At 33.9% G+C, this 16,885-nt stretch overlaps 2 protein-coding genes across 2 annotated transcripts; both read right to left on the bottom strand.

The window, feature by feature from the left end:
• Positions 1 to 1,315: 1,315 nt before the first annotated feature.
• On the bottom strand, positions 1,316 to 2,283 carry LOC145559806 (uncharacterized). The gene is made up of 4 exons (XM_081621102.1): positions 1,918 to 2,283; positions 1,770 to 1,839; positions 1,584 to 1,682; positions 1,316 to 1,480 (listed from the first exon to the last, which is right to left on the bottom strand). Exons 1-4 carry the CDS (start codon positions 1,992 to 1,994, stop codon positions 1,388 to 1,390), a joined length of 339 nt encoding a protein of 112 aa, XP_081477228.1. The 5' UTR covers positions 1,995 to 2,283; the 3' UTR covers positions 1,316 to 1,387.
• Positions 2,284 to 6,708: 4,425 nt separating this feature from the next.
• Positions 6,709 to 8,124, bottom strand: LOC145557674 (uncharacterized). Its single transcript, XM_081618850.1, has one exon. It carries the CDS (start codon positions 8,122 to 8,124, stop codon positions 6,709 to 6,711), a length of 1,416 nt encoding a protein of 471 aa, XP_081474976.1.
• Positions 8,125 to 16,885: the final 8,761 nt, after the last annotated feature.

Here is a 16,885-nt window from a genome sequence, read left to right as displayed (position 1 = left end):
ATCTTTTATTTTGAAAGATAAAATCAATTTTATTCGGATAAAATCTTTTATTTTAGAATAAAATCAAATATTCAAAAGTTGTTATATTTGATATTATCCATATTTAAAGTTGTTAAATTGGTAATTATCCGTAATTAAAGTGGTTAATTTTGGATAAGATTTGTTAGGATATTTTGAGCATATTCCAAAAGGATAATAATTGATTTAAATAATGTGATTATTCCATAATTAATTTTGGATATAATTGATTTAAAATTTTGTGATTGGCTAGTAATTAGGATAGAATTTCCTAACTTTGTTAGGATAATCTTTGAGGATAAATATGATTTATCTTTTAAGATTAAAATAAGATTTGATTCTATCTCATGACTAATTTAGAATATATGATATTTAATTGATGGTCATGAATAATATATGATATTATCTAATTACATTAATTTAAAATATGAGATATTTTGGTGACATGTTTCCTTAATTGTGAACATTCGATGTTGTAGTTTAGGAAAGCATGATGAGTGATTTATTATGTGGAAATTTTATAATATATGATGTTATTTATTGCTATATAATGACTAGTATGGCCCAGTAGATTACTAAATACGATATGCACATCGTGATGTATTTTTGTAATCTTAGTACGGTCTACGTACCGATAAATTATTTTTGTAATTTTATTTCATTTTATTTAAGTAGTAGATAGAATAGAGCACTAGTAGAAAAAGGCTCATTTGCGTCGCTCATTTATAGTGTATTTGCGTCGCTTCTATGAGCAAAGCAACTGCTCGCGACGCAAATAAGAGTCATTTGCGTCGCCCATTTGCGTCGCTCCTTTATAAAGGAGCGACGCAATTGACTCTTCTGATAAACTTCTTGTTTGTTATTTGCGTCACTCCTTTATAAAGGAGCGACGCAAATGACTCTTCAGATAAACTTCTTGTTTGTTATTTGCGTCACTTGTTTATATAGGAGTGACGCAAATGACTGACTAGACAATACGAAATTGCTTTATTTGCGTCACTTGTTTGTTTAATGAGTGACGCAAATGAGGTGAATTTTTTTTTTTTTATAATTATAATAATTGCCTTGTATATGTTTGTAGTACCTGTTTTCCTTGCTAGTGGTATAAAGTAATATGCTAACGCTAATATAATTGAAATTAAAATGCAATATTATTGAATAATGCAAATGTAAATTTCGGCAGAGTCTCCTTTGTAATTTGGCCTACCCATAAAATTGGGAATGACGACATTATATTAACAACCTGTCCAATAATTTACATCTCAATATCATAGACATTATACTCAATCATCCCAACACCAATTAACCAAAATCATTCATGTCAAGCCTATAATCCAAAACAAGAGTCCAACATGCGCTAAGTGTAAATCTAAAGTTCAACATTACATATAAAATACTCTGCCCAAATATCTCGAATCTCATTTATCTCCTCCTCGGTGTACGGTGTAGTTCTTGAAAAATCCTATCAACACAACAAATATACAAGAGGAAAGTTTTAATTCAAAATTGTAGCTAACATCAAATTGTATTTATCAAACAAAAATGAAATATTTGACAACTCATACCTGAATAAGATCCTCACTGCTATGGTGATGTTCAAGTATTTCGTACATATAACGCATGACGTAGTAGCCACACTCACGTCCACCCAATTGTTGAGGACACTACATGTAATATAGTTATAAGTTTAATTAAATTGCTATACTTAAATTATTAAGAAACTAAAAGTTAGGGTAAGAAATTAAGGTAACCTGTCCCAAATGCCATGTCAATTTACTTCCCCTAGATTGTCCACTTAATGCCTTGAAACTTCGAAAAGCACTACACATTTGAAACAAATAACATATATATTATCCTTACACACATAAAATCATGACATTAATAACTAACTAGACTTACTTTGTCATTGCAAACTTAATTGCTAAATTTCGCTTCTGCCTCAAAGAATCAAAGATGATGACTTCACGCTTAGCCATGCATAAGACCAAAAGAACCCAATGATTCCTACATAATAAATTAGACACACATTTGTAAAAGAGTAAAATAATATCAACAATTTGCAAAGTTCAAATAAATACAAGTTCAAAGTTTATACTTTTCATGGTATGGGCATAAGATGAACTGCTTAGATTTTTGTTTTTCCATCACATGTGTCATGTATAGTAGGATACGATCTGCATCACTATGCAAATAGGTTTCTGAAATCATTTCCGGACACATGAATCCAATGGAAGCCACATCCACCGTATCGAGTAAGTCACTCAAGGCCCTACGTATATATCATGTAATAACATTATAAATGGTAATAAATAAGTATATATGGGAAGAGAGAAATTTGAATATCTTACATCATAAAAACATGCAAAACTGAAATATTCAGCCAAGCTCCCGTGAGAAGTTGATTGACATCTTCACGTTTGATAATGATGTTCTTACTATCTTCATAACTAAAGGTCCAAGCATCAACCTTGAACTTAATAGTTTCACCTTCGGGTAATGAAGATAACAAACTATTCAAAGACCCACACTTCTGAGACAAGTTTTCCAAAGCATAATCCATAAGAAAAACTTTTTTTGGATTGGTGTTGGACTCTTTTGTTTCGTGACCACTTTCAACTACTTTCAGTTTGTCTTGCATGTTTTCTTTGGCCGCTTTGTTGTTATCATCGTTCTTATTTGATATGAATTCCTAATCAATAGTAAAGCAAATCTATTCAACAATTTGCTATATTTTGTATGGCAAACTATATGTAAATTGTTACAAAAATACTTTACCTTGTCATGCATGAGTGAAACCAAGTCTTTCAGCCATTGGGTAAATGTAACGTGAGCATGTTTAAGTTTCTTGATGACTGAAGAAGGAATTGGAACCGAGAATTCTTTGAACTCGTCAAAAAAATCATCAACACTTACCCTCACGTGATCCGGAAGGAGGTTACTATGATGATCAAGGATTAACTCCGGATGATATGTACCTTCAGCGACAATGACTTTCTCAGAGTCATTTTTCAACAATGATAGCCGACATGGAACCGGTTCCTTACAAAGATAGAAAATAATCATTTTTGAAAAAATAGAAAACTGAGTTACAAAGTTAAAAGTATGTCGCAGTCATAAATCATTAAAAAAAAAAGATAAAAAAATATAAAATAACAAAGTTTTGGATACCTGTATGTTTGCAAATGGATCATCACCCACTGATTGGCAACTACGTACTAGGATTTTGTTGAGTCGTCCGGCCTATGTTATTCATTTCTATCAATTCAGTTGGAATTTGAATACCAATCTGTTTAGAAAATAACTTAAACTTCTCTTGAACCATGGAATCCATTTTAGAATCCATCTCCTGCACAGTCTCCTCTCGTACCCTCCGGGCTACTCTTGCCTCTAATTCTTCTAGCTCAGCATCTCCGAATTCCCTACCCCGTTGGCCACTACGCCTCTCTCTGGATCCCCATACAGCTTTAATGCCAATTCCACTGCCAAATGCTATTGCCCGACCATTACGATCTTTTTTCCCAAGGGCACGAGATAAGATATCATCATGCCTATTAGGAAAAAATTTTCCATCAGCTTGTTGCTTTCTCCAATTATCCTACACAAAGACTTCAAGTTAGAAAACTTTGATGGCAATACATAAACTTCACAAAATATATTCAAAATTGAAATAAATACTTATTATATACTTACATTGGATTCTTTCACCTCTCTTGTTTTCTCATCCGGCAAATAAGGATTTCCCTTATCATATTCTATTAATCTTGCTAGAAGCCAAGCATATGTCCTATCCGGCAAACTAGACACAACCGAAGAAGAAGATGAAGTACTGGATGCTGAAGATGCTGTGGGAATATACCCTTTTCTACGCCATACAATATTCATTTCACCATATGATTTGGCTCCTAAATGGTGAGGGAATTCGTTGAAAGACTGGCTTTGTCTTGCCTTCTCACCGATTTCCTATTTTCACGAGCATAAATGAAGATTAGTACATAAGAATCCGTAAACAAAGTATTAATAACCTGCATGATCATTGATATTAATACACACAAACCTTAAAATCATCTGTACTATGCTCCTCCACAAATGTTTTCCACATATCCTCAGATATGAAATCATAGAGTACATACGACATTCTTTTCTCCTTCGGCATATTCCAGGTACATGTGATCCAACCACTGACCAATTTTTTTTTTTAAATCTCTCCAAGTTTTATCACAAGTGCGTAGGACCTTTTTTTTCTTGTCTTCATCTTCTTTGATTTGAAACTCTCTCTACAAAAAAAATAAAAAAAATAAGAAAATGTTAGTAAATAATTTCATCATATTCAAATAAATTGTTTTCATCATATTCAAATAATGTCAAAATGATCATATAATAGTATAACATTTAATAGTGAATATTACCTTAACATCTTCCCACAAAGTGTCTTTTATTCCTTGTGGAACTTGATTCCAATCTTTATACAATATAACCACCTTTGCACGGCTTATTTCACCAAGATGAGTTTTGTATGCTTTTTCCCACTTTCCAATGGGTCGACACAATTCATCTCATTCAAGCACTCTAGGAACCCAGGGCATGGATTTCAGGCCCTTTGAAGGACCTCTTGGCTTCTTTTTCTTCTTCTGAGAGTCGGTTGTTTGTTGCTCTGATTGTGATTGATTGTGTGGCTCATCTTCCTCACCTTGCAAAGACAGGGAACGATTATGCATATCCTCATCCTCCATTATTACTTACCTGAAAAAAAAAGACATAAATAAATTAAGACATCGATTTGTATCATTTTTAAATTACAAACTTGTACACATAACAATAATAAGCAATTTATGCAATTAGTAACACATATTGGAAAAAAAAAAAATCACAGAATTACATACCTACTTCATTCTTCTCTTTTGCGACATAAAATCCTTCATTATGATTTTTTCGTTTCAATGTTGTGTCAAAATCATCAACTATTGGAGGGAGGCTCCAAACAGAAGGTGGTGACTCATTAAATTGCTCATCATATTCTTCCTCGTCCACCACATCTTCAATGCCAAGTATCCTTCTTTTACCTTCTAAAACAACTAACCACTTACAATCAGCTAGGTCAGCCATGTAAAAAACTTGTTTTGCTTGTGAAGCTAATATAAATGGATTAGCTAGATGCCCTCGTCGACCAAGATTTACAAGGGTCAAGTTCCCTTGTTCATCTTTTTTTACACCACGGCTACTTTCAGCCCACTTACATCGAAATAGAGGAATCTTGAAATCAACATAATCCAGCTCTATTATTTCTTCAATGATTCCATAATAAAATTTCTTCTTATCCACAAGTGTTTTATCATATGCACTAACATACTCAGATGACAAACCTACTACTTTAACACCACTGTTTTGCATTGTTGACTTGTCATCTTGTCGGCTAGTGTAAAAATAATACCCATTGATGCCGTATCCCTCATATGACATGACTTGACATTTAGCACCATATGCCAACCATCTCAATGTGTCAGATATATCATTAGGTGTGGTGGATAGTTGGGACATCACACGTTCCTTGAACCATGTAGCGGATGAACAGTTATGCTCCTTTATCAGCTGAAGATCACTTTTGGAAGGATATTTATTTTTAAGAAAAAGCATGTGCTCGTCCAAGTAAGGATGAACCTCACTAAGATTATGCAACACAAAAAGCTCGGCCTTATTTTTCATTTCAAAGCCCATGGATATCCTTTTCCTGCCAATAGTACCTTGACCTCCAAGCCTCCCATTGTGTCGAGACTTTGGCAACCCAATTTTCTGTGAACGTGCAAGATATTGAGCAACCCATGCTGCCACTTCCTCAGCAACAGTTCGTTGTACAATACTAGCATCAGGTTTGGCCGGATTCATGACTTTTCCCTTTAAGTCACCCATTTCTCGTTCAAAAGGATACATGTATCTCATACACACTGGTCCACAAAGTTTAATTTCACGTACAAGATGAATAACCAAATGAGGCATCACGTCAAAAAAAGATGGGGGAAAATACATTTCAAATCGACACATTGTCTCAAGTACATCGGCTTGCAAGTCATCTAAAATACTTGGATTTATTACCTTGCTACAGATAGTGTTAAAAAAGACACATAATCTTGTAATCGTATACCTCACTTGAGGTGGCAAAATTCCTCAAATGGCAACTGGTAATAATTGTTGCATCAAGACATGACAATCATGAGATTTCATGCCACCCAATTTCAAGTCAGACATTGACACAAGTCTACGAAAATTAGAAGAAAATCCAGCCGAGACCTTTAAACCATGCAATGACTCACAGAAGCTAGTTTTTTCCTTTTTAGACAAGGTAAATCAAGCTGGGGGAAGATACCAGCGTTTTCCTCGAGATTCGGGTGCCAACTCTGAACGACCCATAGCAGCCATGTCTTTTCTTACATTAACTCCATCCTTTGTCTTTCCTGGCATATTTAATAAAGTTCCCACAATGGCATCACATACATTTTTCTCAATATGCATTACATCTAGACAATGTCTAACTTCCAAATGTCTTCAATATGGAAGAGACCATAGCTCAGACTTCTTCTTGTAACCCCCAGTTGATTTGCTTTTGTAAGGCTTACCAAACTCATTCTCAATGTCTTTGACCCGTTGATAAACCTCACTTGCACGTAAAGGGCCACGAGCTTCTCTCAACTCCACTTTTCAATTAAAAGCATCCTTATTGAATCGAAAAGGGTGGTCTTCTGGAAGATGTCTTCGATTATCCATGTATACATGCTTGCTACAATTGTCTAGGCGTAATGCCTCCAAATCATCTTCACAAATGGGGCAAGGAGTTGTTCCCTTCACAATGTACCCCGACAAATTCCCATAAGCTAGGAAGTCATTTATCGTACAAAAAATCATGGCACGTAAAGTGAAATTGGTTTTACTATATGCATCAAATATTTGGACACCTTCATTCCACAACAATTTCAAATCTTCAATGAGAGGCGCTAGATACACATCAATGTCATTTCTAGGTTGTTTAGGCCCAGATATTAGAAGGGACAACATAATGTATCTAGACTTCATGCATAACCAAGGAGGCAAATTGTAGATAGTTAGAAGAACCGGCCAAGTGCTATATTGGGTACTTAGTGTCCCAAATGGGTTCATTCCATATGTACTAAGACCAAGCCTAAGATTTCGATCTTCTTCACCAAAGTCCTTGAACTTTCGATCAATGTTCCTCCATTGCGGGGAATCAGCAGGATGCCTCATTAACCCATCTTTCTTCCTCCCATCAGCATGCCACCTCAATAATTTTGCAGTTTTTTCATCCGAGAAGAGTCTCCTAAATCTCGGTATAATTGGAAGATACCATAATACCTTAGCCGGAGACCCTTTCTTACACAACTCACCAGTATCATTCATCTTGTAATGAGAAACTCCACACCTTGGACACTCATGCAAATCAGCATACTCATTTCGATACAACACGCAGTCATTGGGACAAGCATGCATCTTATCATACTCCATACCCAAGGGGTACATAAGTTTCTTGGCCTCGTAGGTGGAGTTTGGAAGTTCATTCCCGTCGGGAAACATTTCTACTAAGGCTTCTAACAACTGCGTAAAACCCTTGTCGGTCCAACAATTGCTCGCCTTTAAGTTGAATAACTTCATAATAGCACCAAGTTTAGTGAACTTTGTACAACCAGGATATAACGGGGTTTCTGCAGCTCTCAAAATACTATCATATGTCTGGGGACACTCTGTGAAATGGTCTTCAACATCATGCATCATTTCATCTATCCTGTCCTTCTCCACTTCACTCTCACTTTCAACACCAATATCAGTTGTATCGATATCCTCACCTTGGTGTTCATTATCATCATCACAATGATTCTCATCTTCCCTTGGACAATAACTAGAACTTGCCTCAATATATATGCTCTCACCATGCCATGTCCACCTTGTGTAGTTTTCTTTAAACCCACGACGAATTAGATGATCTTTAACATCAACTATATCACGATATCCCCTCGAATTATTACAGTCACAACAAGGACAAAGAACAGTGCTAAACTCTTCAATTCCTCGTAAGAAACTTGTACAATTTCGTTTACCATACATCCAACTTCGATCCATTTTCAACCACTGAATAACAAAATTAATTTTAAGATTATGTGTATATTTTCTAACATATATAACTCCTTAACCATAAACAAGAATATAAGGCATCAAACATTTTCATTCAAAGTTTATATCATGTAAATGCAACTCCGGATGATCCAATAAGGTCCTTATCACTCCAACCTAACCCATTCTTGAATGTCCTATCTCACTAATAACTACTTGTAAAGTTTGGTTCTAAAGAAAATCCGGCAGCATTTCCCTATAGTTCTCCAAGCACACAATGTAGATAATTGGTTATCAACATATGTACCCAGAGAACAATCGAGAAATAGTGAGCCATGATCTTCTCAGGCCCAAAAACAGTTCAAGTAGTTATCACCTAAATGAGATAGAACATTCAAGAACAGTCCCAAACCGGGGACTATTCAAGACTTACTCCTAATGAGTAAGCCCTGAACGGGTATCTAAGCCAATGATGCAAGTATTATTGCAATTCTAATCAATTATATCACAATTAAAAATCTCATACAATTCACAATCATTATACCAACAAGAACAAATAAGTTAATACTGCAAAGAATGGTTCAGATATATATACCACAAGTGAAGACAATCTCGTATGCGTACTACCACCTTAATCGTTTGTCCACAACCAGAACCTCGAGCAACTTGTGGAATTCGCTTCCGCATAATTAATAATCTGCCATAAAAATTACATATATTAAACCAACATAGTTGATTCAACTTAATCTGCCATGTGAAATAAAAGTTGTTATTCGGCATTGCTTATTAGCCAATCATGGTGTAAAACTTGAAGACCTGAAACGAGCGTTAAATGCTAGGTCCAACTTAATCTGCCATGTGAAATAAATGCTAGTTGTTATTTTGAAACTTTTTTTTTTTTAATTAAGGGTTGAACAAGGTGGTTGTTTAATGGATGGAATATTGATTTGTAGTTTTTTTAACTTGATGACTGATTGAAGGTCACCTTAGCTAGGTCCAACAGATGGGAAATACCTTTTTTGTCGCCTAAAGTATGTGAAATTTTCAGTCCAATGAATTAACAACCCTATAACAGCTGCAAAGCTAATGTTTTATTGCCATCAAAGTTAAATGTTGTACAAATCAGCAGCTCTAAGATGCAAACCAGCAGCTCAAAGATGCAGCTGCAAACCAGTAGTATATTGCTTCCTTAAAATTTTAGTCCTCATCTTAATTTCTCATAAAACTAATTTCTCAACTACTCTAGATCATCCCCTATATAAAGAAAGACAGAATTAAGGGCCTACCGAAAATTCCAGTAAATCTCAAATTTATTTTCATAAGATTGATTTTATTCTTTAATCCTCTTTTTATTTTCTTTTCTGATCAAATTTGACTTTATTACATATCTTTATAAGTAAAGGTGGGGGTGCATAACTGCATATGTAATAGTCAGGTGTGACGGGGTTCAAGCAAAGAGCAGGAATCTTAGTGGATCATAATTTTCACTAAAACCCTACCTAATTAATTAATCATACTAATATTTTTCTTCATAAAATCAAATCAAGCAACCCATTCCTAAAAGTTATTCACAATATTTGACTCACGTGACGCCATGTGAGTCCGTAGGAGCAATTTTTTAATTAATGGCAGATCTACTTGTACCGTACTCACCCCCTTTCCTTTATATCTTATTGTTTATAGTGGACAGGAATACATACAACATATACTATATATGATGATCACAGAAAGTGACCAAACCAAAAGGGTCAGTCCAAATATTAAGTATCTTTGTCCCTGTGATTATGATAATCACTTTGTCTGAACACGTATTTGCGTGTGTGCTCGTGATCCTAAATCTCATAGAACAAGAGCGAGCACGAGAGAAATAGAGTTCAAGACATTACTGAAAGTGCCTAAGTATAGGTACTTGTTCTCATAAACGCGCCCAATTCGTGCTTCCCATCGCCCATTATGATGATGCCTACAAAAAAATTAAATGATAAAAAATAATTTTAATAAGACATTCAAAGAATCATAGATGTCACATGACCCATAAAATTAAAGAAAAAACAATGAATGTTCAAAGATGCAAACCAGCAGTTCAAAGATGCAGCTGCAAACCAATAGTATATTGCAAAACAGCAACTGTAAAAATCTACGGACTAAATGTACTAGCTGAAAACATGCAGGTGAATATATTAAAGCTTTGAATTCAATTATAAAAATTCAATTAAATCTGCCATATATTTTCTAATTAATGAACTAACACTAAACCTGAAATTAAACTAAGTCATTGTTCAAGTAAAATGCTACATTCTATCTACCATGAAAAGATTGAACATAAATAGAAGCAATCTTACCTTAGGTGAAATTGACTTCAAAAATTCAACAATGTCGAGCCGAAATCGAACTTCAATTGTTGTTGCTGTAATTTGCTTGAACTTCCTCGGGTTTTTTGGGGAGAAATTAAGCGATTTTTCCACTCGAAAATTTCAGTTATTGCTCGAATATTTTAGCCAGGATTTTTAATTGAATTTTTTGGGGTTTCTAGGGTTCGAATTCGTATGGAATTGAGTACATTTTTTGCTCGAAATGGGGGATTTTTGGTCGGAAACAATCAATTTTTCTGGGGTTTAAGGGTTCGAATTACTTAGGGTTTTTGGTCTAAATTTTTGCTCGAAATTGCTCGGATTTGCTGCCGATTATGGGTGTTGAACTTGATTGCGATTTTGGATGTTGAATTTGCTGGGGAATTGCAGTTTTTTGGGCGAATTTGTTGGATTTCAGGGTCGAATTTGTGGGTGTTTTTCTGTAGAAATTCACTGGAAGCAACTCTGTTTTTTTCTTTTTGTTTAGTGAATTAGTGAAAGGTAGGCGTGAAAAGCTAAGGTCAAAAAGCGCAGAATGAATAACCTAAATGCAACAGAGTCATTTACGTCGCTCATTTATTAAAAGAGTGACACAATTTATTCACTCCCTTATTTGCGTCGCTTGTCAATAAATGAGTGACGCAAATAAGGTTATTATATGCGTCGCTTCAATAAATAAGAGCGACGCAAATGATAGAAAGCTGACATACACTTGACTTTTGCGTCGCTTCTTCAATAACAAGAGACGCAAATAACTATAAAGGATGATAAAAAAATATACATTTGCTTCGTTCTTTAGAATGAGTGACGAAAATATGGTGACGTAAATGAGCCTTTTTCTACTAGTGGAGTAAAATTACAGGTTGCAGTTAATCCAAGAAATCCATGGAGTGAAGGCCCAAAGGAGCAAGATGGATGAGATCCATGAAGGTTCAAGTGGGAGCATTTACTTTATTAGTTTTCTTAGGATTAGGGGTCATGCTATGTCTTGTTTATGCATTCAGTTTATTATACATGTTAGATTTTATTGATGTTTTGTGATGATGCGCTAGAGTTCACTATTTAATCACAACATAATAAATCTAGGTCCCAGTAATATTGAGATTGCTTTTCCAATCAAAAACCCGATGAAACCTTCGATATTTATGATGGGTCATGCCAAAGTAGGGTGTCATATTATATCTTAGGGGAGTGGGGGTAAAAAAAATTTTACACTTTTGATTGGTTATACTCAACAAGGTTACCTAAAGAGTTTAGAACCTTGAAGCTGAGGGTAATAATTAAACATGTGATGGTTAATTATTCAACCAAGAATTTCAAAGAGTTGTAATCTGTAAAGAGTTTACTCACCTTGAAAATGTAATGGTTGATGGTAGGGCCAAAGTCCGGTCAATCATTGCACAAATAAAGGATCTTGGAATCATTTTATTCAATAGGGATCAATTAAAATTGAATAAATGCTTTAAAGTTACCAGTTTTAAAATCGCTTAAGGTACTTTAAATTTTATTAAACATAATTGAATTTTGTGTTTACTTATAAGTAACATGTCGTTCTAATTTTATTATTATATATAATCTCCTCGATTGAAAATAAAGTGGAGAAATGTTCTCAAAAGGTTAAAAGATAATCCATAAAACTATATTCCAATTTTGCTAAGATGGTTCTAAAAGGCAAGTTTTAGAAATCCATGTCACATGTCTAAAGTTGGTTTTATTCAAAATGTTTGAGTAAAATGCCAACACATCTTCATTTTGAAAAGTGTTTCAAGGGATATGATGAGATGGGAGGTACAAACCCTCTAAAAGACAAGTATAAAAGTCCAATAAAATCTCTTATCTTCAATATGATTGAATATAAGAAAGTAATTGGAAATCTCTATGATCAAAAGTTGATCAAATGACGCTATTATTCATCCACTTTATATAAGAGTTAAATAGTTTATTAAACTCTATTATAAATAATCATTGAATAGACTTAGCAAAATCATGAATAGTGCTTAAAGTAGTTAAACAAAGCATCATTTTGAACCTAAGAGAAGTGTTCTAAGTGGCTAAAATAGGAAAGGTTTACGAATATATGAGGATTGCATTAAGAAGTTATAGGCCAAGAAATGCAAACAAGTTGCTACTTCTCAAACCTAGAACTACTCACATGCTAAAAGTTGTTATGAACAGCAAATGTTTCAAATTAAATGGTCCAATTCCAATTGATTAGAAACTACCTCATATAGTTGGAAGGTAAAAGAATGGAAATGTCCCAAATTTAAGAAGTGTATTATAGAAATTGATTTAGCATATTGCTACTTCTTGGACATATGATGTCTTGTTAGATCACTCATTACACAATGTGGTTGAACTAAAGGAAGAAGTTATGGCTAAAAGAGAAATAAATCTACAAGTTTAGAAGCAAATGTTGCTACTTCACAAGTAGAATCTACAAGTCTGGAAGCAAAAGTTACAACTTTACAAGTAGAACCTATATTTCACCTTACCTTGTTATTAGCTAGAATTAAATAAATGTTATTCATTCTTGCCATCATCAAAACACCATTCAATGTTAGTACTGACTAAGCATCGAAGATTCAAAAACGTGGAATAAATGTTATTCTATGCTTCATTGAGTCATAATGTGTTTTGAGTTGCTAAATAGGTTCAAAGTTCTATATGATAGAAATAATTGAACCATTTCTATAAATGAATTGTCTCTAAAATGTCAAATAATTCGAACAAAAATGAACATTGCATGCGAAAGATCCAAAGGGATGGACTTTCAATATCATTAGATTATGAATCCATTGATATATGTAATTATCATTCTAATTTGAAATTTTGACAAAATCACCATTTAGAGAAATGATGATGTGAACTCAAGGTCGAATACATATTGATGTAAGAAAACCAAAGGTTTAAAGACTAGAGACGCACAATAAAACTTCATTTGTGATATGATCACTATTTATGCTTACTTGAAGCATGGAAGTGAAAATTTTGAAAAGTTCAAAATGTTCAGTATGAAGTTCAGTATCAACTTGACAAGATAATGATTACATTACAATATGATTGTAATTGTGAAAATTTAAGTCAAGACATATACTTGGCAACACATTAAAAATATTGCGATATGATCGTAATAATGAGAATTAAAGTCAAGACCTTGATGAACATCCAAGAGTCGTGAAATCGTTTTACGACAAACTCCGAAAGAAAACCTTGTGAAGTGTTTATGAAAGGAGCTATCAATCTATATGAGATACATTTTGATAATGGATGTAAATTACCTATCTTCCAACCATTGTTCAAGGGATATACTTGTAAGAATACAAAAATAAACAAACTACATAGGTCAAATCAAATTGTAGCAAAGGCTTCATATGTGATATGGATAAGAAAAGTTATTATTAAGTCTTTCTACAAAGCAAGGAATAAGAGATGTATTAAATCGTTTAATGCACGATCAATTCCTATACAGAGCACGGGGTACTACTACACAAATCATACTTAGCACAAAATGTTTGTTGCTCAAGTAGGTGCCCTTATGGAAATTGTTCCAAAAGGTCAAGTGGGAGTAGTATAAATCTCGAAAGAGTTCGAAAAAAGCAACAAACAAACATGGCTCAAACCATGGTTGGTTCACCCTATGCTAAATATTCCTCCTCAAAAGGGAAGTGGGAGTATAAGAATCTTGAAAAGTTCAAGAGCCTTGAAAGAGTTCAAGAAAAGTGAATTCGAAAATCTTGAAGAAATTTGAGAAGTAATCGAATCAAAGCAACAATATGAGAATGATTTACCTCATATTACAAGTGACAACGCATGGTCTCATTAAGTGTAATGGGAATAATAACCATGTGTCGAAGGTAGTACATTCCAAGTGCACATCCTCAATTGTCATTTCTCATTGAAACTAAACAAAGTTGTTGTATAAGTTTCAATTGTTGCATCAAAACCCACAATGATGACTAGCATATGTAAAACTTAGTCAAAGAAATATGATTTCATATTGATTAAGAGTTCTAAAATATTCATTTTGGAACATGATGATTATGCAAGTAATAAATATGATTTGACAAGTTATGACTCCAAGTGGTTTAAAAACCAGGAAATCTGAAATAGATTCTAAATCTGTAAGCAAGTGTATGACACTTAAATAATTTGCCTAATTGGGTGAGACCCATTATAAGCAAAACAGACAAGAAAGAAAAATGTTTTCTAGCTAAAGCAAAGACATATTAAAGGATTCAACTAATTCATAGTATGACTATGACTACGATGAAAAATTTACATTAGTCACGTTGCAAAGATCTATTAAAGATGTTTCAGTGATTTCTACCTTATAAGATTTGGTAGATGGATTTCAAAATACTTTCTTGAAATTGTTCATGAAAGAATATTTGTATATGATACAATATAATCAAAAGTTTAAAGATCCAATAATCCTAGGGATGCATAGCATAATGGAGTTAGTGTTCTTGATTTTGTGAGTAAATCAAATCGTTTGTTGTTCTCGTAAAATGAAGAAAAGGTCTTGTGTGTACAAGATGTTTAGTGGGAGCTATGAAGTCTTCTTGGTCTAGTATAAAGAGCAAATTATTCATTGCTTGAAGAGTCAAGTGGTGGGTTTACATTTTGTATGAAAAACCTTGAAGAGAATGATGAGTACATTTGGGATTCAAAATCTATAGAGATAAGTTTTGATTGATGTTTGAGTTTGGTTAAGAAGCTTATATTGATAAGATTCGTATAAGGTTCAACATTATATTGAAAGGAGTTTCAATCCCATGTAACATGGCACATTGCTTAATGATTCAATACTTTGAGAAAGATTGATGAAATTAAGGTGTTGAGTGATGATCCTCATGCAATATGCAAAGGATGCATCATGCATGTCGTGGAATATACTCATTTTTGAACAAGTGATGATAGATTTCAATCAAAATCCAATATAACATTGGAATACAAATTAGAAATTCTAGAGTTCCTTGCGAAAGGGCGAAGGAAAATTCTTAGTGTATGGAGATGAAAATGATTATAAGATTTAGAAATTGCAAAGTTCATGTTTATGAGAATGTCTCATGAACTCTACTTAATAAACCCCTTCCATTTCCAAAGCATGGGAAACATGCTAATGAAACTGGATTGAGGCAAATAATATAATTAGAAGTTGTATTTGTTTTTGGAGAAAAACAAGTTACATATGTAATACATTCATTTGCAGAATTATGTTTATCAATTGAAACAAAGTTTCAATCTTATTTAATCGTGGTTTCAAGATTAAATAAAATGTCCAAAATAATTATGAATTGATGGGCTCATCAGGTTGATGACCTGGTGAATGAAACCCCACAAGTGAACTAAATTCATATATTATTTAAGTTCCTAGTTCAGAATCATTAAACTGGACATAAATGATTTCATTTCATGGACTAGCATGTAAGATTGATTGGATAGCGCAGTTTTATGGGCTATAGGAGCGTAGTGAAGCTCGGTCAATTACATGGATATGCATGAATGATGTATGATCGAACTATAGACCTACTTTGAATTTCAAGTATAGAACTTCCGGATATATTAGTGGATTCCTTTGACATGAGTGGAACACCGATTCCATTCAATGATTGATTTAGCTGTGGTACACTCAAACGTCCAGCCGTAACTGGGGATTATAAAGGGTGTTTCCCGGTTACTTCATGAGTTGAGTGGGAGCTTTGGTTGCCACAAGATTGGATTGAGTCTACCTATTTAATTAGTTTTGTGTCTTGGCCCCTTGAAGAGGGAGAATCCAGAAAATGCATGGCCGTGCTCAAATGTATTACATAGTAATCATTTGTTCTGTGAATCTCACTCAGTATTTCAAGATAAGATTTGTAGACTAATATGATCACGACATGAGATGCAATCATATTATCAAATCGACACACATTGACTTAAGGAATTTGAATATTGCGCACTTGTCTCAGACAAGTGGGAGATTAAAGGAGTTGTGTCTTCGATAAGTGCAATTACTAGATATATCAAGGATCACTATTATGGAGATAATAAGTTCATTCTATAGGGTTGTCAATGTTTGGTGCTAGATATGAAAATTGATCTTTGGGCTAGCTTAATGGCCCAAAGCCTAATAGAATGGATCCTACAAGGTCACACATAAGAGTATTGGGTTAAACAAGTTAGAGGCCCATTATTGGGCCTCATGAGTTCATGACATACCATATTGATAATTGGGCTTGGATAATTAGAAGAGTCTAATGGGTTTTGGACTTGACATGGTTTTATTTCTAGATATGATCTATAAATATAAACCATGCCTAGGGTTGGAAGAGACAACAATTGACATACAGTGAATTGTCATACAAGCAACCAGGTTTCCCAAAAACCCTAACTCTCTCTCTCTCTCTCTACTCATCCCT

The sequence above is a fragment of the Chenopodium album genome, chromosome 9, assembly GCF_948465745.1.
Source record: "Chenopodium album chromosome 9, dcCheAlbu1.1, whole genome shotgun sequence".
Lineage (NCBI taxonomy): Eukaryota > Viridiplantae > Streptophyta > Magnoliopsida > Caryophyllales > Amaranthaceae > Chenopodium > Chenopodium album.
The sequence above is the reverse complement of the archived record's forward strand: the minus strand, read 5'-3'. Positions and strand labels throughout refer to the sequence as shown.